The sequence below is a fragment of the Manacus vitellinus genome, unplaced genomic scaffold, assembly GCF_001715985.3.
Source record: "Manacus vitellinus isolate BGI_N305 unplaced genomic scaffold, ASM171598v3 scaffold_35_pilon, whole genome shotgun sequence".
In the NCBI taxonomy this organism is placed as follows: Eukaryota; Metazoa; Chordata; class Aves; order Passeriformes; family Pipridae; genus Manacus; species Manacus vitellinus.
The window spans coordinates 1,736,363-1,764,347 of NW_021940498.1; the positions used below are offsets into that span (position 1 = coordinate 1,736,363).

A 27,985-nucleotide genomic window follows, 5' to 3' on the forward strand; every position below is an offset into this window, starting at 1 on the left:
AGAGCTCTGCATTGGTCACTGTCTGAGCTCTAGCTGATCGGTGCTGTTCAGTGTGAGCCTCTGCACAATGGCACCTCCTTTGAGAGCTTCTGAGATCCCCAAAGCTTCCCTGGGGAGACAAGTTCAACTACACCCAACTAATGGACGCCGTCCTCTGGAAAACCCATACCATGCTTAGGAAACAGCCCACTATTTCTAGCTGATTGCCTTTCTGCACTACAGCCGCTCTGAGACGACACCACCACCGTGAAAGGCAGCAATTTACATGCTCCCATCGCCCTCTGGAATTTGGGAAACCTGAATCTATTTCTGCACAGCACACACTGCCTACAACAACCCCTTCACGTGATCACAAAGTCTCCACGGAGCAAGCCCCATCTGTAACTTTTGTTTCTCGCTGTTACTATGCATCTATATCGCTTGTGAAACACTGCCAATCCCAGGCTACAAAACCATACCACATTTTTGTTCCGCTTTTTCTGGTGGTTTTTTATCTCAACCAACCCACCCTTACTGTAATATCAGTTTCTGCCGGCACAGACGTGACAATCCACTGCAACTAAGTAGTGCCAGGAGTGCAACAGATTGACACTGCCCCCTTCCTGGCAGTATGTCGGCATCATTTTCCACCAGCATTGTAAATTTAGGCACCTGAGATTAGCTGCCATATGCATAAGCTTGTACTGAACTGCAGCCCATTGACAGACATATTGTTATGTACATGAAATCCACTGTTAGCAGATACAGGTGACCTGCTCCCTTACAAAGCCGTAGTGCCTTCCCTCCAAGACTACCCTGCAGTATGAAAATGGTTGCTCGGGATTCTCACACCGAGCTGATGCCAGCCTACTGCCTTAACTTCCTTCCAGAGGGTGAGTGTTTTCTACCAGCACACACTCCTCCATTTCACATCACTTGTATTTCTGACTGTTGAGGGAGGCAGAGATGTCTTGCGCTGCCTTCAGGCTCTAAATGGCTTTCTGTGTCTTTATTTTCCTGCAACACTTCAAGGATCAGTTTTCTTCGTGCCTCGGAGAAGTGGTATCTAAATCGTTTTAAACTGAAACAGGGACAGAATAAGCTGTGCAAATCATTTTCTACTAGAACCTTAATTACATCCTGCAGTGTCTCGTCCTCAGCAAACCACCAGCAATAAAATTCTGCATTTCATTTGAGAACCGACAAGGCTGGGTTTTTCTGTTTTGTTTTCCCCAATTGACATATCCATAATCTAGCCTGGGACTCTGTTCCACAGAATTTTTGTCAAAGGCTCTAGAGAGTATGCCTGCAACTACTAAATCTTTCTCAGGTTCGCATTCAATTTGCAAGTTATACAACTGTAGCTAGAGAAAGAGACGTTCTGTTTGCAGGAAGGTGTTTGCCAGATCCCCACTGGCAATGGCAAAGAGTGATTTATGATCAGTTTTAGTTAACATGGCCTCTCAAACAGATTTTTAGAAGTCGTTACAGCCGTGGCCTAACGCCAAGGCTTTTTCTATAGGAATGTGCTCAATTTCAGCTTGTGGTGGTGCCCTGCGACTCAAATGCAAAGGCAAATGGGTACAAAAATTGGATATATCCTCTTGATGAGACAAAGGGCTTTTTACTTTCTGAAGATCCCCCCATGCTCCACCATTACAAATTTGTTATTGGTAGCAGCGGTGTTGATGAATTTTAGTCCCGCAGTTTGTCCTTCTGCGCGAGAGTCCTGCATTTTCTTAACTCCTCCAAGAAAGGTGGATTTGCCTGTTCCCCTTTTAAGGGGCACAAATAAAAATTAAATATGTTCCTGGTCCCATGTTTATACATGTACTTACACATACAGTTCACAGTAAATGGATATCCTTCTTCCCCTTTGGGGCTGCTACACTCTGTTGCCAGTATGAAAAATTCTTTATAATACTGTCATCGCTGTCATGAGCACAGGAATCCTCTGGAACATACAAATCCCTCAAGGGATGAAACTGCTGCAGTTCTTGCATCTTCTCTGAAGCACCAGATGTAGTTGGTTTGTTTTGCTCACACAGCATGCACAACTACTTAAACTTTGACCTTGGATTTGAGCTACAGATGCCTGTCCCGCTGTTTCTTGGAACCTCTGTTGTTTCCATTGCCTTCACAAATCCTCAGGCTGGGTTGAGGGCTGGGTTACTGACTTCACTGGCAGACTGAAACGGAGTTTCATCAAGACCCAGCTCTGGGATCTCCTGCACTTTTGTTGCCCGGTCCAACCCAGCAGTTCTGCAGACCCTGGAGGATCTTAGTCTGAGCCTCCATTCATGACCCCAGCCCTTACTGGGTGTCATATGCTGGCACTGTACTTCCCTGCGGTGCTCCAGTTGCTGTAACAGTTTCATAATTCCCCTCCTTTGCATGAAATAATTGAATATTCAATACCAAACATCCCCAAGCCACGTACTGCAGATGGTGCCATCTTTCCTGAATCCTGACAGCCGCAGTCCAACACCTCCACAGGACACACGTTATGGGATGCAGCTCAGAGCCAAAGGGAGAAGAAGCTCCACAAGGATCTCACCATCAGGAAGCAATCTTGACTCTCCAGAAGCTGTGTGGCTTCTTATGGGAAAGGCTGGACCCAGCCCCAGAAGCCCTGGTAAAGTCAACCACAGGTTTTGAACCTCAGGAGCCTGTGCATCGTCCTTCCTCTCTCCACTGAGATGGCCATCCTTCATACGAAATATTCACCGTTATTTGAGGAGTTCAGAAAACCTAGGGCTTCCTTTTAGTACAAAAGGACGAATTAAAGGAGCACAGCCCCCACTGGCACCGCTGCACAAGCAGATAGTAGCAATTAGAAAAGCCAGACCACAACTCTGAGAGAAAACTCAAGACGCAGGAAGCATGTTTTCTTTAATTCGGTCTTACAACCAGCTTGGAGAACCAAACTCTTTCCCAAGCACCCTTCTTCTAACCTATGTTGAATATGTAAAACAAGGACACCAGATTTATAGCCAAGTGATTTTCCACTCCGGGCACATGGAACATGATGAAAGTAAATTTGTGGGTGTTTAGGCTTGATTTGGCAGAGAAAAAAAATGAGGGAGGGGCCGTGTTTGAGGGAGGGTATCAAAGATCAGAGCCAGATGCTCCTGCATGGAGCTCTGGATTTACAGGAAATTAAGAAGGTAGAGAAGGTGAGGCAAAGGCTGTGTTTGAAGTGAGAGTCAAGGGGTTCTGAGGCTTACAACCATCCAAGGTGCTTGGGGGGAACTTCAGCGCATGCCAAAACCACACCACAGTGGCCCGGGGTGCTTTCATTATACAAAGCCTGGGAGAGCAGAGGCTGTAAATGTAGCTTCAAAAGGAGCTTCATCTAAAAGTCTTAGCTCTCAGGGCCTATTAAACATTTATGCTGACTACCACTCCTACTATTTGCTTCAGAGAAAGTACCCGAAATAACCTTTGCTACCGAGTGAACTACTACAGCTCTACCAGCTGTGTAGGAGACTAGCAGAGAGCTGTGAGAAACAAACAGAAGTGGTGTTGGAAGAGTGTACTGATGTCTCTATTCAGTCAGCCAGGAAAGAAGCAGGAAAATCTGGTCTGGAACCTGAGGGGGAAGACAGAAAACTTTGCTAGAAATAGTGGCTTAACCACGTAGAGATGGCTAAGACTGAGGCCACTGGAGGCAAATACAGATATCTAAGAGTACTGGCACTTTTTGGCTTTTACCTTACTAAGGTTCACACCTTTGGGGGAGTCTTCAGACCAGCCTCCATTTTTGGATCTATGACTACTGCAGCTGTGAGAGAGACTGTCGAGGAAAAGAAGACAGCAGATCCTATGCAGAAATCAAAGGAAGACAGAGGGACTCTTGGAGAAAATGGAAATAAGAGATTAATTTCTCCGATTGCTTAAAAATTCTTTGGCTGTGCAACAAGAGTTTAGGATGAGACAGGCAGAAGACACTCAAGGTTTTCACTCTAGGAAGCTGTTAGTTTTAATAGCAGATAATACACAAACATTCACTTATTCCCTCATAGTTCACTCATGCAATTACTCAGTTACCCAGTTGGAGAAACAGCTGGAGGACAACACCGGTAGAGGGTTGTGCTGGCACCAGCATCTTCCAAACAGGTGTTTAGAAAGTCCCTCAAAGTCACTTATTTCAATGGATACACACATATTCCTGCAGATTGTGCCTGCATGTAGGAGCCACTGCCCCTCAGTCACACAGGCTGTGGTTGATCCCAGCATTCACTTGTGGCTTTGCACAGATTGAGCAGACACTCGGCGCCTGGATTTTATCAGCTCTTGCAGATTCAGCGGAACCACTGGTCTCTGGAATTTAGCGGTCCTTGGGAAACCCTCATGCTCCTCCTCAGCACATGCGTTTCCTCTTTGGTCTGCTTTCTGGTAATCATTTCTCCACTCAAACCTACAAATACCTACAGGACCAATTCGGTTTCACACAGATGAGGCCTTTATGACAAGTGGAGTTGGTGGCTCGCTTGTTGGGCTAATCAGAGTTCACTCCGAGCAGCCACAGCACCTCCTCCTGGAATCCAAAGCCACTAAGCTGGACCTGGGCTAGGAAAGATGAATGTTTAGTGTTGACATTTGAAAATACAGACCCTATGAAGATGTGTCAGGCTTTCCCGCACTCAACCTAGGGAAGAAACATTGAATGACTGGTCTGGACTCATGTTTGGATAATATTTGCTTATCCTCAGCCCCTCTGACCTACATTTGTTTGCTTATCAGCATGAGTCTTGCATGCAGCCCCACACTAATGAGCCTGTCCCCTGAAGACTGGACTAATCTGACTGAGATGACCCAAGCACTAAGTGGAGGGCAGCTTTAAAGACTGTGTTCTTAGAAACATTTTGCACAGAGAAGGTTCTACTCTTTACGTTGATGCCATTCAGTCATCAATTCTCAATCCTGCTGTTCCTCTTCTTTCATAGAGTCATAGAATAGTTTGAGTTGGAAAGGATCTTTAAAGACCATCCAGCCCTTGAAGGAAATCAACCTGTTTGAATGAGTCCAAAGGAGGCCCACCAAGATGATTAGAGGGATGGAGCACCTCTCCTAGGAGGAATGGCTGAGACAATTGGGTTTGTTCAGCCTGGAAAAGAGATGGCTTAGGGTTGACCTAATCGTGGCCTTCCAGTGCCTGAAGGGAGTCTACAAGAAAGAGGGAGAGGGACTTTTTACAAGAACGTGTAGTGACAGGATAAGGGGGAATGGATTCAAGCTAAAAATAGGTAGGTTTGGGTTAGATATTAGGAAAAAATTCTTTACTGTGATGCTGGTGAGGTCCTGGTACCGGTTACCCAAAGCAGTTGTGAATGCCCCATCCCTGGACGTGTTCAAGGCCAGGTTGGACAGGGCTTGGAGCATCCTGGTCTAGTGGAAGGTGTCCCTGCCCATGGCAGGGAGGTTGGAACTGGATGATCTTTAAGGTCCCTTCCAACCCAAACCATTCAATGATTCTATGATTCCTTTGCAGTCCACAGCCCTGAAGCTGCAGAGAAATTTATACAAATCAACCTGAACTGTAATGAGGAGAGTCATGACTTTATCCTAAATGATCAGATTGAGTCAGGCTTTGGCAATAGCCAGAGATTGGCCGGGAGAAAGAGCCTCTTACAGGCTGCTTGATGAATTGAGGCGCTCAGGGAAGTTCTCCCCCAAGAGCCCCCAGAGGGAGCGGGGGCCGCCTGGATCTGCGTGAGGCCGGTGAGGTTCCTGGGGGCGGAGGCAGGAGGTTGTTTGAGGAGGGGGAAGGCCTATCACAGGTGCACACTCAGACTGTTTGTGCAGCGTATTTGCGGCCGTCTGTGCAGCGTAGTCCCCATCTATCGCGTCTGTGTCGCGACGCGCGGGGCTCGTCCCCGCCCGCCCCCTCAGTTCCCCTGAGCGGGAACTACAATCTCCCATGTGGCGGCGCGGGGCGGAAGGGCGCCGCCGCCATGTTTTGGGCCGGGCGGCCGCCTGCGCAGGGCGGCGGTGGGCGGCGGCGGCCATGGGAGCGGGGCGGGCGGCGCTGGCGCTGTGGGCGATGGCGGCCGCCCTGTGCCGGCCGGGACCGCCTGGGCGGCAGGTGAGCGGCGTGAGGGGGCACCGGGCATGGGCGACGGGCGGGCGGCACCCCGGGCCGAAAGGGATGCCGACCCACTGCGCCTCCCTCCAATCCCCCCCCCCCGCGATCTCCCTTACTCTGGATCGAATCCTTTGGCTTTTCTTCCCTGCGTGTTTTAGATGCCAAGTGGAGAGCGATAACTGGCCAAATTAAGAGAGCTGTGGAAGCCTATGAGCCGTGTGTAAAGGAGAATTGCAGCTGCCACCAAAGGTGAGAGACCGGTTTGCTTTTGAGTGCGCAGGGCTCTGGACGTAGCGGACTAGCGAGGGAGTTTTTGAGCTTTGAGAGGTGTCTTCTGCAGCTTATGGAACCACCTGCAAGCCGGTCCTCGTTATCCTCTACAACTCAGCATACACTATGTTGGCGTTTCATATACGACCACGCAATAAACCGTACATATTTGTCTTAACAACCCACTTCTGCCTTCTCCCACATGTTGCTAACAAATCTTTCTCATGGGGCTTTTCAAAAGTGGAAGAAATCAAGTGTGTGCAAAATGTTCTAAGTAGCTCGATTAGCAAAGGTTGTTACAGAGCACAGATTGATGTGCTGCGATGGTGTGCTGTACTTTTTAGCTCTTTCTATGGAGTTTAGGTCACTGCTTGTGATTATTGGAGGATACTTATCTACCTGACTCTCACATGACCAAAGCGTGATCCAAGAGGAGCTCGTTCAAGAACGTGCAAACCCTGTTTGGTCATCACTGTCATATGGGCAGAGATTGTAGGACTGAGGGGTTTTGATAACTTTAAGCAGCATTTTTGTTTAAAGGAGGAAAGGGAATTTGAGAAAGAGCCACCTTATTCTTCTGCCTTTAGGATTAGGGTTTCAGAAGCCCAGATGCCCAACTTCAAGCCTCCTATTTAAAAGTATCAGATGCGCTCACTGATTTTGGGGGTGAGATTGAGTGCTATCTTGGCTTTTAAAGTCAGATGAGTAATATTAAGCAACTGTTTGTACACTCTGTTTGGAGTTTTTGATCTTCATTGCTCTTGAAATATGGATGAAGGAAAGTCTCTTCTAGTCTTCCAATCTCTCTAGCCCTCCAGTCTTTTCCCTAAGTTCCAATTCAGACACACCCTAAAGACATCTCCTAATCTTTAAACATACACTCCACCCTCCCCTGCCCACCTTTGGGCAAAACACCTTCCCAAGTGGTTACAACCTCCAAATCTGCTTCAGAACATGATAGTCAATAGTAACATGAAGTTAGGATTACTGTGGGTCTTGAAACATAGTTTTCACTAAAGCAGTAATTCATTTAGGGCTTGTTCAGGAGCACTGCTAGTGATTGGTATTGCAGAGGAATCCAGGAAGATAATACAGCTCTGGGTCACTTAAGAAACTCAACTCACTTTGATAGCTAATTTAATAGCTGATTTGGAGAGGTATGTAAATATGCAGCAGAATGCTGAAAACCAGTACTTTTACCCATGTAGCATATTTTACTTATGTCCAGTCTTCTGTCACTCAGTGGCCAAGGAAAGTCCAAACTTGTTCATTGCTACCTTTTGGTTGTGACTTTTAGGTTACATTGACTTGGATGTGCCATGACACTGCAACTCTCTTCCTGTTCTCAAGCTCATTCCATTTGCATCCCTGCCAGACTTCTCATGCTGTGGTCAGACCATGTGCACAATGGCAATTCCTGATGTGGTTTTGCTGTTCTTTACCCAATTATGGAGTAACTGAATTCTGGAGGTCGGAGGGGACCCCTTGAGATCATCAAGTCCAACCCCACTGCTCAGGCAGGGTTGCCAGGACTGTGCCCAGTCAGGTTTTGAATATCTCAGTATCAATATCTCAAAGAATCTCCACAGCCTCTCTGGGCAACCTGTACGAATGTTTGACCACCTTCACAATGGGATCGCCCTGACAGTGTTGTCTTAAACTGAAACATTGATGCATTGTCTACAGAAAAGCAGGGAGGATGTATCCATGGCTGTTACAATCTGACAGCGTTCATTACACGCTCCAAGCAGTTAGACCTGAGGACCTTTAGACCCAATTTATATAAATTGCATCCTCCAATTTATATAAATTGCATCCTCCTTCTGTGTTTTCTTACATTCATTAGGTTTTGTTTCCATCCTGTGTTGCTGGAGCTCACTGGTGATGTGCAGAAGCCACAGAATATATGCTGCATAGGGCTGTCCTCCTGGGCCAGCTTTCACTGCACCCTGTGTTACTGGGTGATGGTATTTCTTGCAACTAGACTGTTACCTTCTTTTTTTGATGTCTACATAGCATGACATTGTTTGAGGAGTTTGGTCTTGGTGTGGCCTTATCATTTGTGGAAGGCCAGAGCACGAGGTTTGCAGCTCAAAGGTGAAATGAGCTGAAGGCTTTTACCCAAAACTTGCCAGGGTATGTCAGGTCCTTCTGTGGGAGAGTAACTAGAGTTTACCTGTGCTGGGCTACCTGTTCAGGCAAACAGCACATAAGTAGTCAAAGTGTGAAGCTTGGACCCTTGAGTATCTAAGAAACTTCCAAGTGACATAAATTAAATTCTGTTATGCCACATATAGCAGAGCTCCTGGAAGCTGCATGGAGCTTGTTCTAGCTAGAATTCTGTTCTGCATACCCCAATAATTTAATGCACAGCATCCTCCCTGTAGCACGTAATAATGGCTGATGGTTTTGTTTCAGTGTCTGGAAGCAGGACCTGGCTCCTTTTCGAGGTGGCATTTCTAAGGAGACAATGTCAGATGTGGTGAGCCGGAAGCTCGGGACGCACTACCAGATCATTAAAAACAAACTGTACCGTGAGCAGGACTGCATGTTCCCTGCAAGGTAAGAGCTGTGCAGAAGGTCTCATCTCCCTGGCTGGCGCAGAGGAGTCTTTCCAACTCTCCCAAGTTGACAGTCATTGAGCACAATGGTATTTCGGAGGTCTGAATTCCCCATCAGAGCAGGGTCCTAGAAAATAACCTATAATGTAAATTAATATAAATAACATTAAATGTAGTGGTAGGAAAGTGTCACTGTTGCACTTCAGTGTACAAAGGGTTGGTTGGCTGTGGGATCAAGCTGCAGATCAGGCCTGGTGTAACAGGATGGGTTGCCTCATTGGTGTCCGTACTGCACTGGGACTTAGAGGCTGCTGTAGGCAGTTCCCAGCCTGCATCATGGAATGGCTTAGGCTCATCTTCTTTTCTGCTCCTGTGCAGAAAGGCCCTGCAAGAGACTGCAGGATTCTGCCACCTTCTTACAGTTCTTTGCCACGTGTCATTTCTCCACAGATGCAGTGGAGTTGAGCACTTCATCCTGGGGATCATCAACCGCCTCCCTGACATGGAAATGGTGATCAATGTGCGAGACTACCCCCAGGCTCCCAAGTGGATGAAACCCATTATCCCAGTCTTCTCCTTCAGTAAGGTGCTCACACCTTTAAAAGCTGAGCATTTCTGAGGCATGCATGTCCTCCTTTCTCTTGGGAATGTATTTTTGAAGATGGTTCCCCACAGGTTTTCTGTGAGTGAAAATTGCTTGCTCTTTTTTGCCCTTTGTTTCCTTTCACTTCTATTTTTCTGGCAAACAAACTTGGCAGATCAATTCAATAGATCGGTGTTTCCCCTCACTAGCTCCTCTTCCAGGTCAGAAAGAGTACCTCTGCTGCACTGAAATGATGCACAGCTGGATGGGATTTGTGCCAGCATTGCTGTCATTTGCTACAATACTTGTGTTAAAATCATAGCCATAGTTTATAAGCATTATTAAGGATTTTTGATCATGTCTGCTCTCATACAGGCAATCTCATTTAATGTGACTATTTTAGTCCTCTGCTTTGGTACCACAGATAAGTGTTTCTTACTTTCTTTTCTGTAATATTGCCATGTCCTGGGAACCCTTTTCGTTTATATTCCCCCAAGCCTCTTCTTCCTGTGCATGGACAAACCCTCCCATGGCCTTTGTCATGTGTACTAACCTCCTAACTACCTTGGCAGCCTTAGACTCTCTACAGTGTCTCCAGGTGGCAGATAGATGGATAATTGTGTAGGAAGTTTATTACTAGTGCAAGGAAGTTGCCTGTAGTCTGGTTTCATGGAAGGGTTTAGTCTTAAGTGCTGGTCTTCCCTCTGATAATATATGGGGATTTAAGCAACCAAAAAGGAGGAACTGAAATTCTTACATGACCTGGATATTTGTTACAATGAACTGTTAAGTGATCTCTAGGAAGGCTGGAATGAAGTGTTGGAAACCTAAATGTCAAAAGTGTCTATAAGAGCCTTGATCTCTGAGGAGATGATGATGCCTCTTGACTTACCATCAGTAGGAAAACATTTGTAGCTACACAAAGTCTTTAGAAAGGTGAGTGGAGCTCAGGTGATTCTATAATCCCAGCAACACTCTGGTAACTGCAGAGCTCTCATGGCTGCTTGTGGAAGTGGAACAGGGAGAAAGCCAGCAGAGCTCCCAGAAGGAACCTTTGTTACTGGTGGGCTCAGTCAGCAAACCCAAGTAGATATTGCTCTCATTCTTGCATTATTCTGCTTTTTCTTAAGACATCTGAATACAATGATATCATGTATCCTGCCTGGACATTTTGGGAAGGAGGACCAGCTGTTTGGCCAATTTACCCAACAGGTTTAGGGCGCTGGGACCTCATGAGAGAGGACCTTAGAAGGTATGTTTTGGAAATGGTTACATGTGGGGGGATGTTTCACAGAAGACAAACTCGCAGTAAAAGCCACCTAGCACTGGGCAGCATCGAGCCAGTGTTGACATCTAAGACCACAGGTCTGTTGGCCTGTGATCTGCCCTGCTGCCTCACATTAACTACCTACAGCCTAACTGCTCTATGAGAATTCTCCATGGAAACCTTGGATGATGTAACTGGAAGCTATAATTAGCTGCTCTGTTTGCAACCCTTTAGTAAGGAATGCAGAGGACAAACTCTGCACATCCCTCATGCTGTCAGGGCCAGATTACTATCGGGTGTGGTGAGAGAGGGTTTGTCAATAAAGCAGCAGTTATCTTTTGCCTGCAGAAATCTCCCCTGACATACAGGAATATTTTCCTTTCTTTTCAACTACTTCTCTAGGAGTTGTGGGTTTCTCACTGCAGGGGTGATCCAGGATGCTTGTATAAGCTTCTGGAAGGCTAAAAGAAAGCCTTCTTTAGGTCTGCTTTTACTCGAGTGTTATTGTGCAGTCGAGAAACCTGGAATCATTCCCAAGAATCAAGAGTCACTACTGGGCTGAGAGTAAGACAGAAAACCTTTCTAACTAGGAGTCTTCCTTTTGGCAGGATCTTTGGCCATTAGCAGAGTTAGGGGCTGTTTCCCATGGAGAGTGACAAACTAAGGGTGCAACAGTGAGTGAACATAGAAACACAATAAGAAAAAACACTTCAATATAAATCACTTGCCATCAGAATGCAAGGATGAATAGGTCACTCTTCAAAGTCTCAAGATCTATTGGACTAATCATGTCTGAAGCTTTATGTGATGTAATATAATGGAGGTCCAAAGCATTTGCTCATCTTTGTGTTTTCAGTTGTGTTATAAGGAGGTGCAAAGCTTGACCTGCGCAGATAAATCAGTTTGGGGATCAGGACCTCCATGTCACCTCCAGGTGCAGCAGAAAAGTATGGCAGACAGTTCCCCTGAGGCAGGCAGGTGACTGCAGTGACAGAAATAAAACATGTGAACAGCTGTTTTGAAGGACTTGCTTAGGTTTAGAATGAAAGTGATTTGGAAAAACAATGAACTCCCGTGTTTTAAGTGTGACACACTAGGTGGGCTTTTTGCTTGTTGATCGGTAGTTTTGGCTTTTAATGGGAAATGACTGATTGGGAGCTCTCTAGTCATTTTTCACTATCTGTATTCCGTGAAACACAGTAAAATAAAGTGTAATAAAACACAGTACAAAAAGTGGATTAAAATCTTAGGTAAATTTTAATACCCTTCAGGGTTTGGTGAGGGGGGGTTGTGTGTAATTCATTGTTTTGACTGAAAGGTGTTCTGAAAAGTAGCCTATATCATGTTGCCTTAAACACAATATTCACAGGAAAACATGTTTCATTGGACCTGGCTGAGAGGTTTTTTTCTGCTATAATGAAGAAAGTGATTTCCATCAAAAATGAAGAATAGAAAAAGACCTCGTGCTGTGAAAGCTGATGAGAGTGCTCTTTCATGGTTATATTAAATCATTTATTGCCGTGTATAAAAAATGTTTTCAGATCTGCAGAGAAATGGCCCTGGAAGAAAAAAATCTCTAAAGGATATTTCCGAGGATCCAGGTGAGTGTATTTTCCTGCAACAGATGACTCTACCAATATAGGCTGTGACAGCTCTCTGTATGCAGAAATTTCTGTCTCCAAAACCTAATCCCTAATTAAGTGTAACTCAGACTGTGTTTTTCAAAAGTAAGGAGAGTGAGACATATTGTACAGCAGCATTACGCCATTAGCGATTCTCCATAAGAATTGCCATTTGCAACTAGTTTATTATAATCACCTAATATCGGGAACAGAAGTTGTGATGGATTTGCTACATTATTTCTTAATGAGTAAAGCTATCACCCCAGGAACCCGCTTGTTTTGTTCTCTGAAGAGAACTGCAGGTGCTTGATACAAATTTAAAGACTTGATATTGATGCTCATGCTTCCTGCCGGTGTGAATACTTTGTTTGCTCTGCAAGTGCTGGACAGTGAATGAAAAGTTTTCTGGCCTTAAGTTACCTGACAGGTGGGGGATAAGAGTAGATTACTTTTGCCCTCCCTCCAGTGACAGTTTGAAGCAGTGTTAAACCCCATACTTTGTTTCTTCGCCATCCCCAACAGGGAAGGATTTGATACCTTGCCAGGTAGGCTCAGGAGATGATGAGGAGTGTGGCTCAGGGATGTCATAACCTTGTTCATCAGTGGTGTTTTAAAGTCGTGTCAGAGGGGTCAGTGCTGAAGATGCTGAGCATCCCTTAGCTCTCTCTGGCTAAGTTAAAGCACTTGGCACCCATCAGATTAAAGCCTGAAGGAAGCAGCATCTCTGCTGCTTTGTCCTGGGAATTGTTTAAATAATACTATTAAATATTTAGTAAGTGAAATAAAGAAATATATACCCGTAACTCATTCTCTTCTGCTGTTATACCCTTGGACAGAAATACACTGTACAGTAGGCACTTAATGATATTTTGGGGGCTCATGGGAAGGTCAGCCTCATAAAGAAGCAGGGCCTTGAGCCCTGTAGTTTGTTAGCTGTGTTGAGTCATGTGGATTGGCAATTACTGATGGCATTTCTTTTTCAGAACGAGTCCTGAGAGAGATCCCCTCATCCTGCTGTCCCGAGAAAACCCTGAACTTGTTGACGCTGAATACACTAAAAACCAGGCTTGGAAATCTGAAAAGGTGTGTGGGTGTTGTCTGTCTTCTGAGTGTGAAGACCAGGAGGGGTCGCATTGCAAGATGGCTTTGATGATTCAGAAACATCTCGTTGGAGAGTTGTGGGTGATCCTCTAGAGCGGGGGAGGCTTGTAGTTCCCTTGATGGCTGCACCTCTCTGACAGATGAAAGGAAGGAGTCTCCAGAGCCTGGCAGGCCAAACACTTTTCTTCCTTCTATGCTTTTTGTTCAAGGAAACCAGCACACATAAGAAAATGAATCTCTGCCAATCCCCTCCTCTCCCACAACAACAAAATTGGCCAACTCATCCCCTTCTATCTCTGAGCTGCCTCTGTGGTGTCGTCAGTCTTCTTAAACCTTTTTCTGTCTTCTCCATTTCTTGATTCTGTTGTGGATAACTTTCTGATAACTGTTGCTGATAACTTTTTTAGTTTCATACTTAACCTACAGTCCAGCTCTCTCCAGACAGTCTTGGCTAATCCGGTTACACTTGGCTTCACACAGTCCATTGTCCCAAGCTGTTTTCCACTCTGTAGCTGCCAACAAAACATTATCATTTAATGTGTTTGTGCTGGCATTCGCATACAGGCAATGTGTAATTTACTGAACTTTTTTTTTTCTTGTTTGAAGGGCTGGGAATTCTTTATAATCCTTCTAAAAGCCCACCAGAGAAGGTTTTCTCAGAAGTGGGAATGGAGGGTTTTGACACGTCACCTTTGTTTCTAACTGAGAAGGAAAACAAATGAAATCACCATTGGAAGCTTACTGATTTTTTTTTTTTAATTCTCTTTATTTCAAGGACACCTTAGGAAGACCTCCTGCAAAGGAAATTCCGCTGGTTGATCACTGCAAATACAAGTAAGAGTTTTTTGATTAGTCCAGCTCTTTAAGGGCTGTTGGGTTATTTCTTTCCTTGCATGGTGTAGGGTCTCATTTTATTTCAAGGTCTAATTCCAGCAACCAGCTCCATGCAGATACAAAAGCTTGTGAGCAGATACAAGATAGCTGAAAATTCATGAGCTTAGCATGGCCTCTTTCAGTGTCAACTTTCTTCCATCAGGTCAGGAGAAATAAAGTGTTTTGAGAAAGTAAAGGTCTAAGGTCAATAATAAACATATAGATATTTTTTTTTCCTAGTTGAAAAGGCTTTCTATCAATTTTTCTTAATATACCTGTACCAAGTGATGTATTCAAAATTATTTTTCAGTGCTACAGTGACAGCATTACTGTCTTCAAAGACGTAAGGAACTATGGAATTATGTCTTTATATGCATACTGAGGCTAGTGCTGCCACTGCATGTATATAATAAGAGAGAGAACCTAAAATCTGATTGAGCAGATACAGTATTGATTCATACTTTGTATGGTGTTTGTGAGAATGTGGGTTTGATTTACAAAGGTTTTTATTCTTTAACTACTTTAGTGAGGGGTTTTTGGTGTAATATCCTTGCAGGTTTCTATGTAAAATATAAACCCTTAGTGTGTATGCACTTGTGTGACTGATGTTTTGCTTTTTCTTTTGCTAGTTGTGATTCTGCCAGCTAGAATCTGCTGATACAAGAGCTCAGTCACTTGGCTGGATCTGTGTTTTTGTGCAAATGTGATTGACTTGTCTCATTTTGTATTTCACTAGACCGTTGCCCAGATTTCTCCCTTCTGTTACACATGCACTGCCCAACTCTGATGCTCCTCAGGCTGAGACATTCTCACACTCTTTTGTTGTAGACCAGAGTCTGGTAGGGTCAGCATGAACTTCTGTCTGCTTCCTTCAGTGTAGGTGCCATAGCAGGCTGGCTGAGAGCAGCACTCAGTGGCTTGGCCGAGGTCACAGGTTCCTGTCACAGGAGCTGTGTCTGGAATTGGGCAGAGGCATTTCCACCCTTCCAGGCCACTGCTCTTGTTATATATCTACATGTATTTGTAGAGTTCCTAGTACTACAAGCTCCTTGTCACTGCCTTGAGCTCCTAGGTAATACAAAGGATGCAGAGTAATTTCAGATTTACTGCTTGTCATTTACTGCTGAACTGAGTTTAGCTGTAATTCCCATCTTGCCCAAAATATATATAATATATAATCTCCATCTCACCCAAAATAGCTTCATTAAAGGAAGAGCTCTCTTCCCCCAGCCCAAAATGTTTGACTTCAAAGATTAGTTATATGCACTGAGCAGTTTTACCCGTAGGAAAAACAGCTTTCTATATAATTGGAGAAATGTGGGTTTGAAAAAGAAAACAAGTAAGCAAACAAACATCCCTCTGAGATACAGTTTGCTGAGAGAAATACCTCTCTGCCACAGTCAAGCCCACTTTACTAACTTGGCAGAAAATACTGAAAACAAAATTGTGGATTCTTTATTATCTGCAAAGTCCATCTGTTGTCTGCTAGCCTATTTAACCTCCTAGGGTTGCATTCCCAAGTTAATATGGAACAATTACACTCAGATTAAAGCAGAATCTCAGAGGAAAAAATAACCTGAGATAGATGTGGCAAAGCAGAACAATGAACAGAAAAGCTCACTGCAAGGCAGGAGAGAATTGGGAAAAATTTCCTTGTGGTAACAGAGTCTCTGGAGCGTAGAGTCATGGGATCAGCATCCACCTTGTGACCTTCTGTGCCTTGTTGGCAGCTCTCCATGAGGCCTCCTTCGGTTTGTTGCAGGCAGCTGCCTTTATCAGAGGTGAAGCCTCACTCCTTGATTTTCTCCCTCAGTTTTGACAGACAGCAGAAACTCACACAGCACATCCTTCATTTCAGCTCACCTTTCCTGTGAGGAGCTTCAAATAAATGCCTTCCCTTTGCTTCAGCAACCAGTGTGAGGGAGGCGCCCCAGCTGCTGCCTGTGAGGGAAAGTTCACTGCTACTCACAGACTGCTGTCTTTGTGCATTTCCTCACAAAATTCCAGGTGAAATCAGGCCCCTCTCTTTGCTTGTCTTTTTAAAGGTACCTGTTCAACTTCCGGGGAGTGGCGGCCAGTTTCCGCTTGAAACACCTTTTCTTGTGCGGTTCACTCGTCTTTCACGTTGGGGAAGAGTGGTTGGAGTTCTTCTATCCCCAGCTGAAGCCTTGGGTCCACTACATCCCGGTGCGACCAGACCTCTCTGACGTCAGGTGTGACACATCAGAGGGCATTTCCTGCCACAGGAAGGCGTTTGGGACGGTGGTTCTGTTTGTGGTACCCTAAGAAGTGCCTCCACCCCGAGGCGTCAGGCAGCCTGCTCTTGGAGGTCACGCTCTTATCTCTTCATCACTGCCCCCAGAGAATCCTTTGCTCATGTTACTTGGGGGGTGCAGTTTCACGGGAGTGTGTGTCTGTCACTCTCACTGAAATCAGCAGCCACGCAGGTGGGCCCTGCAGCAGAGGGGAGGGGGAAGAGGAACTTATCAGTGGACCAAAAATAAGTTAGCTCCCAGATTTCGGCATGCTGTCCAGAACTGATGTGGAACAGTTGAGCAGGGCGAGTCTCTTCTCTTCTCTGAGGTGAGCAGCACCCTCACTCAGTTGTAGAGTCTTAACCTCATCCTCTCCAACAGTTAAGCTACAGGACAATGTTCTCCACAGAGCCAGTTGTTTCATAGCTTTTTCTTTGTCTTCATTTTAGAGAGCTGTTGCAGTTTGTAAAGGAAAATGATGCTGTAGCACAAGAAATTTCAGAGAGGTAAGTTGTATGTCCTTCCTGGCTATCAGGCAGTCTTCTTCCAAAGCGTTTTCTTACGAGGCTTTTGAAGGGGTTGCCTATCAAAGACAACGTTAGTATTAGTAGGGTGCAGCATAACTGATCCTCTGCAATAACAGCAGGAGGGCTGGAGCACTTGTAACAAGCAGGTGGAACCAAAGAACAAAATTCCATGCTTAGGGTCTTTGGTTCAGATGTGACCCGTGTCAGGAATCTCACGGAAAGCTGTCAGAGGTTGGGAGCTTTTGCCTCAGTATGAGGTGAGCTGACTCCTTGGAGCTGTGTCTGCACTGTAAGCATTATCTACCCAGGCTGGCAGGGACTGGCTTCTGAAGCAGCATGAATCAGTGCTGCTCAGGCTGCATCTGATAAGTGAAATCTGATATTTATTATCCCAGACAACAAATACCATCTTGAGGATAACAAAAGCACTGCAACCGTCAGAGCTGTGAGCGAGAATGAAAATCATGGAATTAAAATAGACGGTACAGAGCAGTTCATGTTGTTTCTCATTTGAAACACAGAAGAGTGAAAGTTGATATACATCCAAACCAAAACCGATGACTCTTGTAGGAACTGGAAAACAGTCCTGACTGTGCCTTGTGTGTCTCTAGGGGACGCCAGTTCATCACAGAGCACTTGCAGATGGAGGACGTCTCCTGCTACTGGGAGCATCTGCTGTCTGAATATTCCCAGGCCTTGACTTACAAAGTGAAAAGGAGGAAGAACTACAGCCAGATCACTCCTGAATGGCTGAAAACAGAACTATAGAGACTTCTCTGTTTTTCTCTTCAGCTCAAACTGATTGCTGTGGAAATCTGAAGATCAGTTTTAACTTCTTTCTTGCCCTCTCAGACTTCTCTTTTACACTAGAACTACAGAGAAGAGCAGTAGGATGACTTTGACATTGCTCCCAGGCAGTGGGACCTGGTTATACTGTCACCATAAGCATGTTAAGTAGAATGTTGGGTTATGGCTTTTGGATGGGGTGGTCAGTCATGGCTGGAGGAGGGGTTGTTAGCATTTAGGACTTAGTTACTACCTGTCTTAGAATGAGCCTAAATCTCACTCAGTCGATGAGAAGCCTCACGGCTCTTTTACTGCACTTTTTACCAAGTCCTCTGACAGAAGCAGGTACTGGGATTTGCAGGTAACCTTTTTGGATAGTTTAGAGCTTACGTGTATGTTGGGTTTTAGAGGTTGATGGTAAGGCTTTGCCATGCCATTGAAAGGACAAATGATCCTTGCAGAGTTAAACTACGTACCTTATAGGGGAGCAGCAGGTGATGGTGATGTGGCCCCAGCACTCAGGATGAGTAGCAGACAGTGACGTGGTTGGCAGCTGAGATAGGGATGGTTGGTCCTCTGACAGCTGAGCTGGGTGCCTGGAGGGCCCTGCAGAACTGAACCTCTGTTAATTAGCTCTCACCAGCTGGCTGGCCAGACATCCTGGGACCCTTAGGAACCCAGAGAAAGTACTGGGAGAGGTAGATTCGGTGCTTCTTTCTTCCAGAAGTTCAGAGTCTACTCTGATCCCCTTCTGTAATTTTGCTAGGCTTATATTGGGCTTTTTTTTTTAACTTTGGTTGTTTTTTGGTTTTTTTTTTTGAGGTTTGTAACACACGTGCTCACTTCCATACTCATTTTTCTTCCCCACAGCTGTTCCACTGCTTTTCTCATCTCCTTCAGCCTGGTTGAGGGAATGTATTCAGTCACAGAGTGGCAGCTACTCCTCACACTGCTCAGTTTGAGTTCGGTCACAGGTTGCTTGTGCTCCCTGTGTTTGTGCCCACAACAGGCTGCTCAGCCCAGAGGGAGTGAAATGCTCTGTGTGCCCTGAGGGGAGAGGCCTGGCAGGGAGCAGCATCTTCTCTGGCACTCAGACAGGAGAACACGGGCTCTGTGGGGTGGCAGGAGGGACACAGCCTCCCGGGGGAGCACCCTTGATTGTAAAGCGGCCTCAAGGCTGAGGGAGCAGCACGGTATAATGGAGAAGAGGGATAGCAACAGCTCAGTCTCCTCTGCAGTCAGGATCAGGGAGGAAGGAAAACACATGGAACAATAACACTGAGTGAACCTGTGCACATGTGCGCTCACAGCACTGCCAAGCCCTGGTACAGGGACATAACTTCCTGGACCTATTGGCCAAGTGCCTGTTGCTGCAGCAGCATCTTGGTTACAGGACCAATGCCTGGATTAACCCAGCCCGCTAAGAAAACAGATTGGGCCATTAAAATAGCCTGGTTTCTGAGGAAAAGAACTGTGAGAGTGGAAAGGGTTTTTCTGGTTTTCTATTTTTAGTCAACAGAGAGACAGCACTCGGGGAAACTGAAACAGCTCTGTATGATATTTTTAAACCATTTGTAATGAAGCGCGTTTTGGAATAAAACAAACGAAAACGAAGTTTTGTTGGATGCTCTGGAGAGCCCCTATCTGTACCCCCAGAGACAGTGAAGCGTGTCTCCGTCCTTCCTCTGTCACATTTAGGGCACCTCTGCCTCCAGCCTCGGCTTGCGGTGGCTGGAAACTTCCCCTTGGCCCCCCGCAGGTCCGAGCCGGGGACTTCTGCCAAACTAGCTCTGACCCTCGGCTGTACCTGCGGGGAAACCGGGACACACACACACACACACACACACCGCGGGGTTCTTCAGAGGCGCGGCGTGGGCTCTGTGCTGTTACCCAAACGGGAAGGATGCCGAGGCCAAGCCAGGACCGAGCCGACCAGGCCGAGCCCCGCCAGAGCCGAACCCAAGCCAGGCCCGCCTCGGGCCCGTGCCGTTCCCGCCGGGGCGGCAGGGGGCGCTGCGCTGCCGCGGTGCCCGCCGTGCGGCCATGGGAGCGGAGGGTCGCGGGCGCCTCAGCCCAGCTTCGGCCGCCACGTCCCAGCCCGCCGCAGACCGGCTGGGAGCGGCTGCCGCGAAGCCTCTGGCAGGGCGGGAGTGAGCGCCGGAGATGGGCGGGAATGGGGCTGGGGGCCGGGCCGGGCCGGGCTGGGCCGGCCGCGGCGCTTCCCGCCGTGGCCATCCCGCCCCAAATCCCGGCCCTTTCCCCTTGCATGGCGAGCTGCAGCGGTTCCCGGAGGAGACGGTGAAACCTCTTTTCAGGCGGCGTTTTCACGGCGAGCCTGGTGGGCTGGCTCTACGGCGGGCTGCCCGCCTTCGTCAGGCGCCCCGCAAGGCCTTCAACGAGCGCAGCCAGCAGGGGAGCTGTTTCCGAACCGGCGCGATGGCCGTGGTACGGCCGCGGGGGAGCCGCGGGGGGAAGCGCTGGGCATCGCCCGCCGCTCCGGGACCGGCGGGGAGCCGGCGGCCCTGGGCAAGGGCCCGCGGGTGTGGAAGGTGCCCTTGGAGCCCGGCGGCTTCGCCGTGAACACCGGAGCCCGCTGGAGGCGTGTGGCTCTTGTGTTTGTAGGACGCGCGCGCGCGTGTGTGAGTGTGTGTGTGTGTGTGTGTGCGCCCGATTTTGGTACTTTGCGGCAAAAACAGCGAGGTGTTTGCTGTGTCTGAGTGTGTGCAGCCTGCCTGATCAGCTGCTGTAAGTTAGGTCTTCCCTGATACCCAAATTCTGCACAGTTAACTTAGAAGAAAGTGTCCTTAAGTTACAGAAAGAGTTGATAACAAAGTTTCCGGTTCTGTTAAATGGCTGATTAGTATGTCTTGAAGGGCCTTTTTGCTTCTTAATTTTAGTGTGCTGGCAAGAGACTTCACAGCCCTTTTGTCTTAATAATGGGAGTAATTTTAAGACCATGTAAAATTCTTTTACAACAGCACAACAAAGAACATGTGTGACATTTTATAGGTGTGATGTATCTGGATTTTAAAAGTGTTGGTTACCTGGATCAAGAGGGAGAAAACCCCTTTAAAAATCTGCCTGATGTAAAATCTGATTTTTCATCACTCTCAATTAGAGTTTGCCCCTGACATAGCAGCCTGTAAAGTACCAGTGCCTGGCTTCCCTCTGCTGACTCTCTGCACCTGAGCTAAGCTCTAACACCCCAAGCACTGGAATTGAGAATTTATTTACTTTTGCGGTATTAACTGCGACATTTTTAATTTTCGTGAAGCTTCTGTTTATCACATCTTTAAAAAACCCTCTCATTTTCAAACTTTTAAGCGCCAGCATTAAACTGCAGAGCTCAGAGGGTCTGTTAACATTTAATGCAGGTGGTTGTTACTTACTTACTATTGTTTATTGGTGGTTATTAATTATTAATGCTTCCGAGCTCATTATAATGAACTAGTTTCTAGTTTTTTGTGTAACCTGTCCTCTCTCTGACCTTAGCAATCTGCACATCGTGCTGGCCTCCGCAGTTTCATCCGCTACGGCTGGCGCTGGAGCTGGAGAGTCGCGACTTTCGCCACAATATTCAAGTAAGTGTTTCCCGGTGGCAGTGGGAGGAGAGCTGGCTTTGTGCTCCTGCATCAGGAGGCAGCACTCACAGCTCTGGTGACTGGTTGAGGCTCCAAGTGTTGTGCTAACGTGAGTCTGATTGATCAGGCGTGAACATGAAGAGGGTTTAACCTTTTAGAATGATCCCAGAACTCAGATCTTCTCACTAACCAACCCAAACCCTAAAAACCCTGTTCTTGCATCTAATCCATGCTGTTGCTGGCTGGAATACTGTTCTTCCCTTCCCTGACAGCTTCTTTCTGCTTTTGTTTCACCTCTTTTTGTGTGTTTTTCTCTGGGAGAGTGTGATAGTGTGTTGGCAGTTTCTGGAAGAGCTTTCTATCCCACATTAATTTTTCCCCTTGTTGCTATGCCTTGTTACTTCTAGTTTGTATACACCAATGTTACTCACAATCTCTGTCATCACTCCTAGTTTGTGTGCACTAATGTTACTCACAATTCTTTGGTTTTGTCCTCAAACTCTTGCAGATGGTTGTCATGTTCTTAAGCAGTTGCTGAAGATCAGACCTACCAGTTCTATGTACCTTTTCAGGCCTTCAAATTTTCCCTGCACACACAAAACCCATGCAGAGAGAGTGTTCCACTTCCCTGATCTTCTCCCTTGGATGTTTCAGTGCATTTCTGACAACAGAGCATCAAATTAAGAATGCTCTTCCAAGTAGAGCCCTTTTAAACTAGAAATATCTCTTTCCCTGACGTTCCAAATGGTAAATTTGTGTGTGGTCCTAAGCCTGCTTTGTCTCTATATGCAAGTATGTTCCGTCCCCTTCTGCTTTTGAGACACCAGCAGTGTTGACTGTCGTTATTTGATATTTTTGTCTCCCTAATTTTTTTATTCCTTTCTGAGTTTCTTCCTCGATCTTTTCTTTTTGTTTGGTACCTGGTTTTAGGTTTAGTTAGCCTACAGCTTGCCTTCTCTCCAGGAGCTTTTGATTTCTGTGGATTTTCCTGGATTTCTTTGGATTTGACACGTAACCTCCACGTCCTCCACCAGGTGTCTCCCCTGCAGTCAGATCAGCCCCCTTTTCACCACCTCCCCTTTGGAAAAGGCTCTGAAAGGAGCTGCTCGACGTTATTTCTTTCTGTAGAGCCCCAGTTGAAGGTTTTTGTCCTGCAGTTGTGCAAATTTTAAGTTTCACAGTTAAAACCCAAGAAAATCAGGCAAAGTCTTACTGACACATGGGTCAGCTCCTGCGGGTAAAGGTCCTACACCAGGACTGGCTGACTGACAGGGCTTTGTCATTGCTCGGTTTCTTTTATCCTTGACTGTATTATGTTTTCCAGTGAGGCACTGGAACAGTGAGGCTGTGGATGTCCCATCCCTGGAGGTGTTCAGGGCAAGGCCAAATGGAGCTCTGAGCATCCTGGTCTATTGGAAGGTGTCCCTGCCCATGGCAGGGGGATGGAACTAAATGATCTCTAAGGTTCCTTCTAACCCAAACCATTCTGTGGTTCTGTACAATGGAAAAAAATCTTTGATTACAAAAAAAAAAGAAATAATATCCCAGATCCAGGCTGGTAACTCTGGTATTCCCTGGCCTGTGTCTGTGCAGCTGCTTCAGTAAAGTCACAGAAGTCACGGGCGCTTGTGGCTGGCGCGAGCGCGCTCTGAACGGACGGGCAGCCAGGAGGTTGGAGGCAACCTGAGGGTTGGCTTAATGAAATCCAGCTTTGTTTCAGGCTGCATTTTACTGCCTCTCTTTTTCCATGTGCAGCTGCTGACTTCTTCTGTGCCTTTCCTTTGCAGCATGGTGAGCACCGGGCTGTCTGTGTACCGTGATAAAACCACCGTCAGTAATTTTGCTGCAGCAGGAGGTAAGAGAGCTGTAACCTTGTGTGCTTCCCTCCTTGTGAGCAAGGGTCTTAGCAGAAAGGAGTAAGCAGGTATCCACATTTCTTGGGTTTGAGTGCATCTCTGCCTTCTGTGCTCCTGGGTTTTGCTTCTTGTTCCACTGCCTTCCCATTGTTACTCCGCTCCATTGTTTACCTGCTGTGTGACTTCATTTGTAACAGAGATACTGATGCACTGCTGAGACTAATTTGTGGTTATTAGTTCATCTTCAGAATACTTGCTGGAGTATTTTGGGTGAAAAATGCTCGTGTGAGGTAAAGGCAACACTTGGTGCATAACGTGCTCTCATCACCACCTATTTATTAGGGAAAGCATTTTTTATTTCCACTCTTGATAGCAGTTCAGTGCCCTGTTTATGAGCTGCCCTTTTCATGCTAAGTTTTGCATGCCTGCTTTTGCCAACAGGGCTCTGGGTAAGTGATCTGCTTGTTCAGTTTTATAGGCTTTACTGCCTTTACAGTTGGATATGTGTTCTACTAATCTTTTCTGCCTTACATGGCAGCTACTATTATTAGCTGCTGTTGAACAGAAAAAAGGGGGGAGGGATCATGCTCCAGCCTAGAGAGAGCTTAGTTTTACTTTCATAGATACTTCTTAGCGTTTCTTGGGCAGACTTTCTGAAGCAGGAGTTGCTTTGTAAATGTTTCAGTGCGGAGCTCATGGTGACTGTGTGGTGAGGGTCCCTCCCAGTGGCCATGGCACTTGGTTTCTGCTCTGTTAAAAGGAGATGTCAGCTCATGGAGAAGAGAAATGCAGCAAAGCAGCTCCCTACGTGATGGCCGGGGAGGGGAGGCTTCTGGTTTCAGTGGGTTTGTTCTTTTTTTAGGCTTCACAGGAGCCCTTTTCAGAATGCACTTGGGCCTGCAGGGACTGGCAGGCGGCCTCATGTTCGGAACAGCGTTTGGGTGAGTTGTGGCTGCTGCTGCTGGGTGATGGAGACTTAAACCTGCTCTTTAAGAGTGTTTGTGGCTGCACATACCAAGCCTTGAATCATAGGTAGGGCTACTGAAGCTTCCCTTCCTCTCTTGCCTTGAGGGATTTTCTGTGTCTCCCTTGGGACCTCATGATGGTCACTTTTCTTCCAACCTTTAAACTGTTGGGTTTTTTTCTTCTTTGTTTCTTGATTTGTGTTTTGCTGCTTTCTCAGTAGTAAGAACTCAGTGCTCTCAGTAGAGCATCTCACTTGCTGTTATTTGTTTGTTAGAGGAGACACTAACTGTTGTTAAATAGTTAACAGTAGTTGTGTGGATGGGTTACAGACATGTCTCATGTCCCTCTTCCTTGGCATGGTCACTGATGAGCCCAATGCTTGCATGCAGAACCACTGGATATCTGTTTTAAGGAACTCTGTAGTCTGTGGGTAAAGGCAGGAGTGCAAGATGTAGCTTCTGGGCTCCCTTCTCAGCTTCATCAGCAACTGCTCCTGTAGCAGCTCTGAATCCAGACAAGGGGAGTCAGATGTCATGATGACACCTTTTGAAGAGGACTTTACCCAGGGACTGCGAGGTAAAGAGTCTGTGTAAAAATAACTTTTTTACAAAATGTGCTCCATCAAAGCCAAAATATGGAGCAGCAGCCCTTGGGAAACACTGAGGGAGAAGCTGCGTGGCTGGGCTGCACAACCCAAGGCTGTAAGGCGGCACTTCTTCATGTACATCTTGCAGTCGTGAGTCTCCTAAAGCTCCCTGGGGCATGGAGGAGATCTATGGTTCTCTCTCAGGGGCTCTGTCCATCAGGACAATGATCTTTAACTGAGGAGAAGTCTGACTGTTCAAACAGAGCTGGGATTTCTTCTCGAAGTGCCAATTTGTAAATATGCTCAGAAAGGAATCTGGGGACCCGCCTGAACAAGAGAATGAGCTTTATACGTGCTACTTGTCGCTGTCAGGATGGTGTCAGCTGTGGCCATGCCTGGAAGCAGCCTAGGGAGCTTTACCAATGAAAACACAAGTACCTCCAGAGCTGGATGGAAGGGTGTCACTGTCTGAATTATGGGTGCAGTGCTCTACAGGAGTTGTTTGGGCACCTTAAATTCTTCCACCCCTTTGCCCTGTCAATGAGTAAATTCAAAATATGTTATCACAGGGGCTCCAGTGAGTCACAGCTGAAGGGAGGCTGTGCTTGGTGGGTCACACTGGAATAGGAGTAGCTTAGTCTGTGGTGCAGTGTGAGTCTTGGGGAATGCAATGCTCCCCTGATGTGATGTCTGGCTCCCCTGTGCTCCTTTTGTCGAAGCCAGTGAGTTGTTGCTGTTGTGTGTCTCCTGGGTGACTCGTGACTTCTCTGCTTCCTCCTGTAGGGTCCCTGCAGGAGCCCTGTTAATAGCATTGCATGGCTTGACTGGCGAGACCTTGCAGGAGAAGAGGACTCGCGAGCGCAGGGAGCTGTATGAGCAGAAGCTGGCAGAGTGGTAAGGAGCAGCTCCAAGGGTGGTTCAGACATTTAAAGGCTCCACAACGCTCCTCGGTTCTCCTGCTCTTGGTTGTCAGTGTGTTTCACATACCAGTCTGAGAACTTCTTTCCATCCCTGTTAAAGAGAGGAAAGAGGGATAGCTGGAGGCTTTGGAGGAAAAAAGACCATGACACTAGTTGTGTGACTTACTCACTGACAGTGTCAGTTCTAGAATAAACTTTTCAGGAGCTGGAATTCTGCAGTCATGCCTTTGTCAGGAGGATACAGGCATAAAATTGCTTTGCACTCTTTCTTCTCTCCTTAGGCAATCCAGGCTCAATGTGACTGAAGTCTTGGGCCAAACGGAAAACAACGCCCAGGGAGGGCTGAAGATGGACTGAGCAAGAGACTTTAGGAGCTACTGAGTCTTCCCCAGATCTCTGTTGTAAGAAGCTACTGTAAGACCCCAGTCCCAAAGCCACAGCCTTAACTGGGATTATTACTTTTAAAAAATATACAAGACTCCAAAAGTTTCTCCCAATGAACTTTTGCAGAGTTAATACCTCGAGATAGTGTAAAGAGAAGAAGCCACACACTTTTCCTTGAGAGGTGCTTTTACTGATAGTTTAGGGGAGAAAGTAAGGGAACTTGGCAAGTGTTTAAGCCCTTTTAAACTTTTGCCAAGATCTTTATTTCCTCCCTTATTAAAAGGATCTCCTGAGAAAATGTGTGCTGCATTCTCTCTTTAGGCTGTCTCAAGGTATTAAGAAGTGAAGATTCTGAAAAATTTGGTTAGGCAAGCTCTTTGGACTCCTGTATATTTTTTAAAAGTCATACTCCCAGTTAAGCTTGTGGCTTTGGGACTGAGGTCTTACAGATACAAAGCATTTTGATTCTGCTCATGAAAGTCTTCAGTCAAGGGATGGTGGAACTCTTCTGTGAACACACTCATATCCTGTGGAAAAGCCTTTTGCTGAGAACATTGCCCATGGATGCACATCACTGCATGGGAGCTCAGAAGGGCCAAGCCTGTTCCCCCTGAGAAGGTGGAAATGCGACTTTGCTCACTGGGAAGTGTCATCTGGGTTTGGCAGGGAGTGAGGGCAGCTCCAGAGCCTCGTCTAAGGACCCATTTCACTGCTCAAAGTGTCCAAACCATCAGCAATGTAGAAATATTCAAGGTAAAGGGGCCTGTGAATAGTTTATGTGCTAAAGGTACCCCAATTCCAAAAGTTAACTGTGCTCTGGTGCAAGCTGTCTTCAGGCAGCACCTGAAGAACTTACTGACTGTGGTTTCTTCAGGCCTTGGTTCCTACAGTACTTGGGGTATTTTTCAGTCAATGTTGAGGAAGGGTGGAGGAGCTGGGAATGATATGGAAATGCCCTGAAAAAGGCAAGTTTTGGGTTCCTCAATATAAGTCTGAGCAGGCCACAGGAAAGATGACTTATTTCTGGTGGTGATGGTGGAAAACTTGGCACTGTGGACAGTTTTAACAATAAAAAGGCCTCTAATTTCATTTGAAAGTTGGAAATTGGGGGATGACCTTTTGGGGAAATGTGGTTCAAGACACTCAATAAAGCCATATAGCAGTGGTGATTGTGTCCATAAGCTCTTTATGTCAGTACAGTATGTACTTCATGTTAGTACAGAGAAGTATAGAGAAGCATCCTTGAGTGATATCCCATGAGAAGAGCTCTAGCTGAGAACCCACCAGTGAGCAATACAGTCTGGTGGCAGTATCGGATGTTCCCTCTATCCAGTAATAAAGGCAATAGCCAGGAGAGTGCCAGGTCTGTCTGTTATTTTGATCCAGAGATCAGCTGTTAGTTGTTATCTGTGGGTAGGACTGTAGTTAATGTAAAATGGTCTCTACTCAGGAGGGCCATCACTGTTCCCTCAAAGCAGAATGCCAGGATTCTGGTTCCCTTTTTTTGTTGGAGATTTTTCTGCTACTGAAGGGAATTACATCCAGGCAGGGGGTTTGGGTCTACTTCCCACAGGAAAAGAGTAGTCAAGTCTGTTCTGGTTGAATGCTTTTACAGATAATTAGTGTTGATTGAAATATGAACAGTCGATCCCGGAGAGCTTATTCCACCCACCCAAAGCAGATTTTTGGCACTGTTTGCTTTCAAGAAGGTGTTGTGTTTTCTGACTTCTGAAATGAGCATTTAATTTTTTAAACATCCCAGTGTTGTTCATTTTTCCAT

The 27,985-nt window shown here is 46.3% G+C and overlaps 2 protein-coding genes across 2 annotated transcripts; both read left to right on the forward strand.

The window, feature by feature from the left end:
* The first annotated feature begins 5,990 nt into the window (after window positions 1-5,990).
* POGLUT1 (protein O-glucosyltransferase 1) lies at window positions 5,991-19,526 on the forward strand. Its single transcript, XM_018077108.2, has 11 exons — window positions 5,991-6,067; window positions 6,226-6,316; window positions 8,756-8,899; window positions 9,349-9,484; window positions 10,612-10,733; window positions 12,290-12,349; window positions 13,354-13,453; window positions 14,247-14,305; window positions 16,390-16,557; window positions 17,049-17,105; window positions 17,738-19,526. The coding sequence occupies exons 3-11, from the start codon at window positions 8,808-8,810 to the stop codon at window positions 17,892-17,894; spliced, it is 951 nt and encodes a 316-aa protein (XP_017932597.2). The 5' UTR covers window positions 5,991-6,067; window positions 6,226-6,316; window positions 8,756-8,807; the 3' UTR covers window positions 17,895-19,526.
* Window positions 19,209-27,374, forward strand: TIMMDC1 (translocase of inner mitochondrial membrane domain containing 1). Its single transcript, XM_029961452.1, is given in 11 exon segments — window positions 19,209-19,237; window positions 19,672-20,008; window positions 20,011-20,054; window positions 20,177-20,213; window positions 20,215-20,286; window positions 20,289-20,357; window positions 21,405-21,493; window positions 23,281-23,348; window positions 24,212-24,290; window positions 25,685-25,795; window positions 26,103-27,374. Coding segments are annotated over 11 exon segments (1,011 nt in total). The 3' UTR covers window positions 26,179-27,374.
* Window positions 27,375-27,985: the final 611 nt, after the last annotated feature.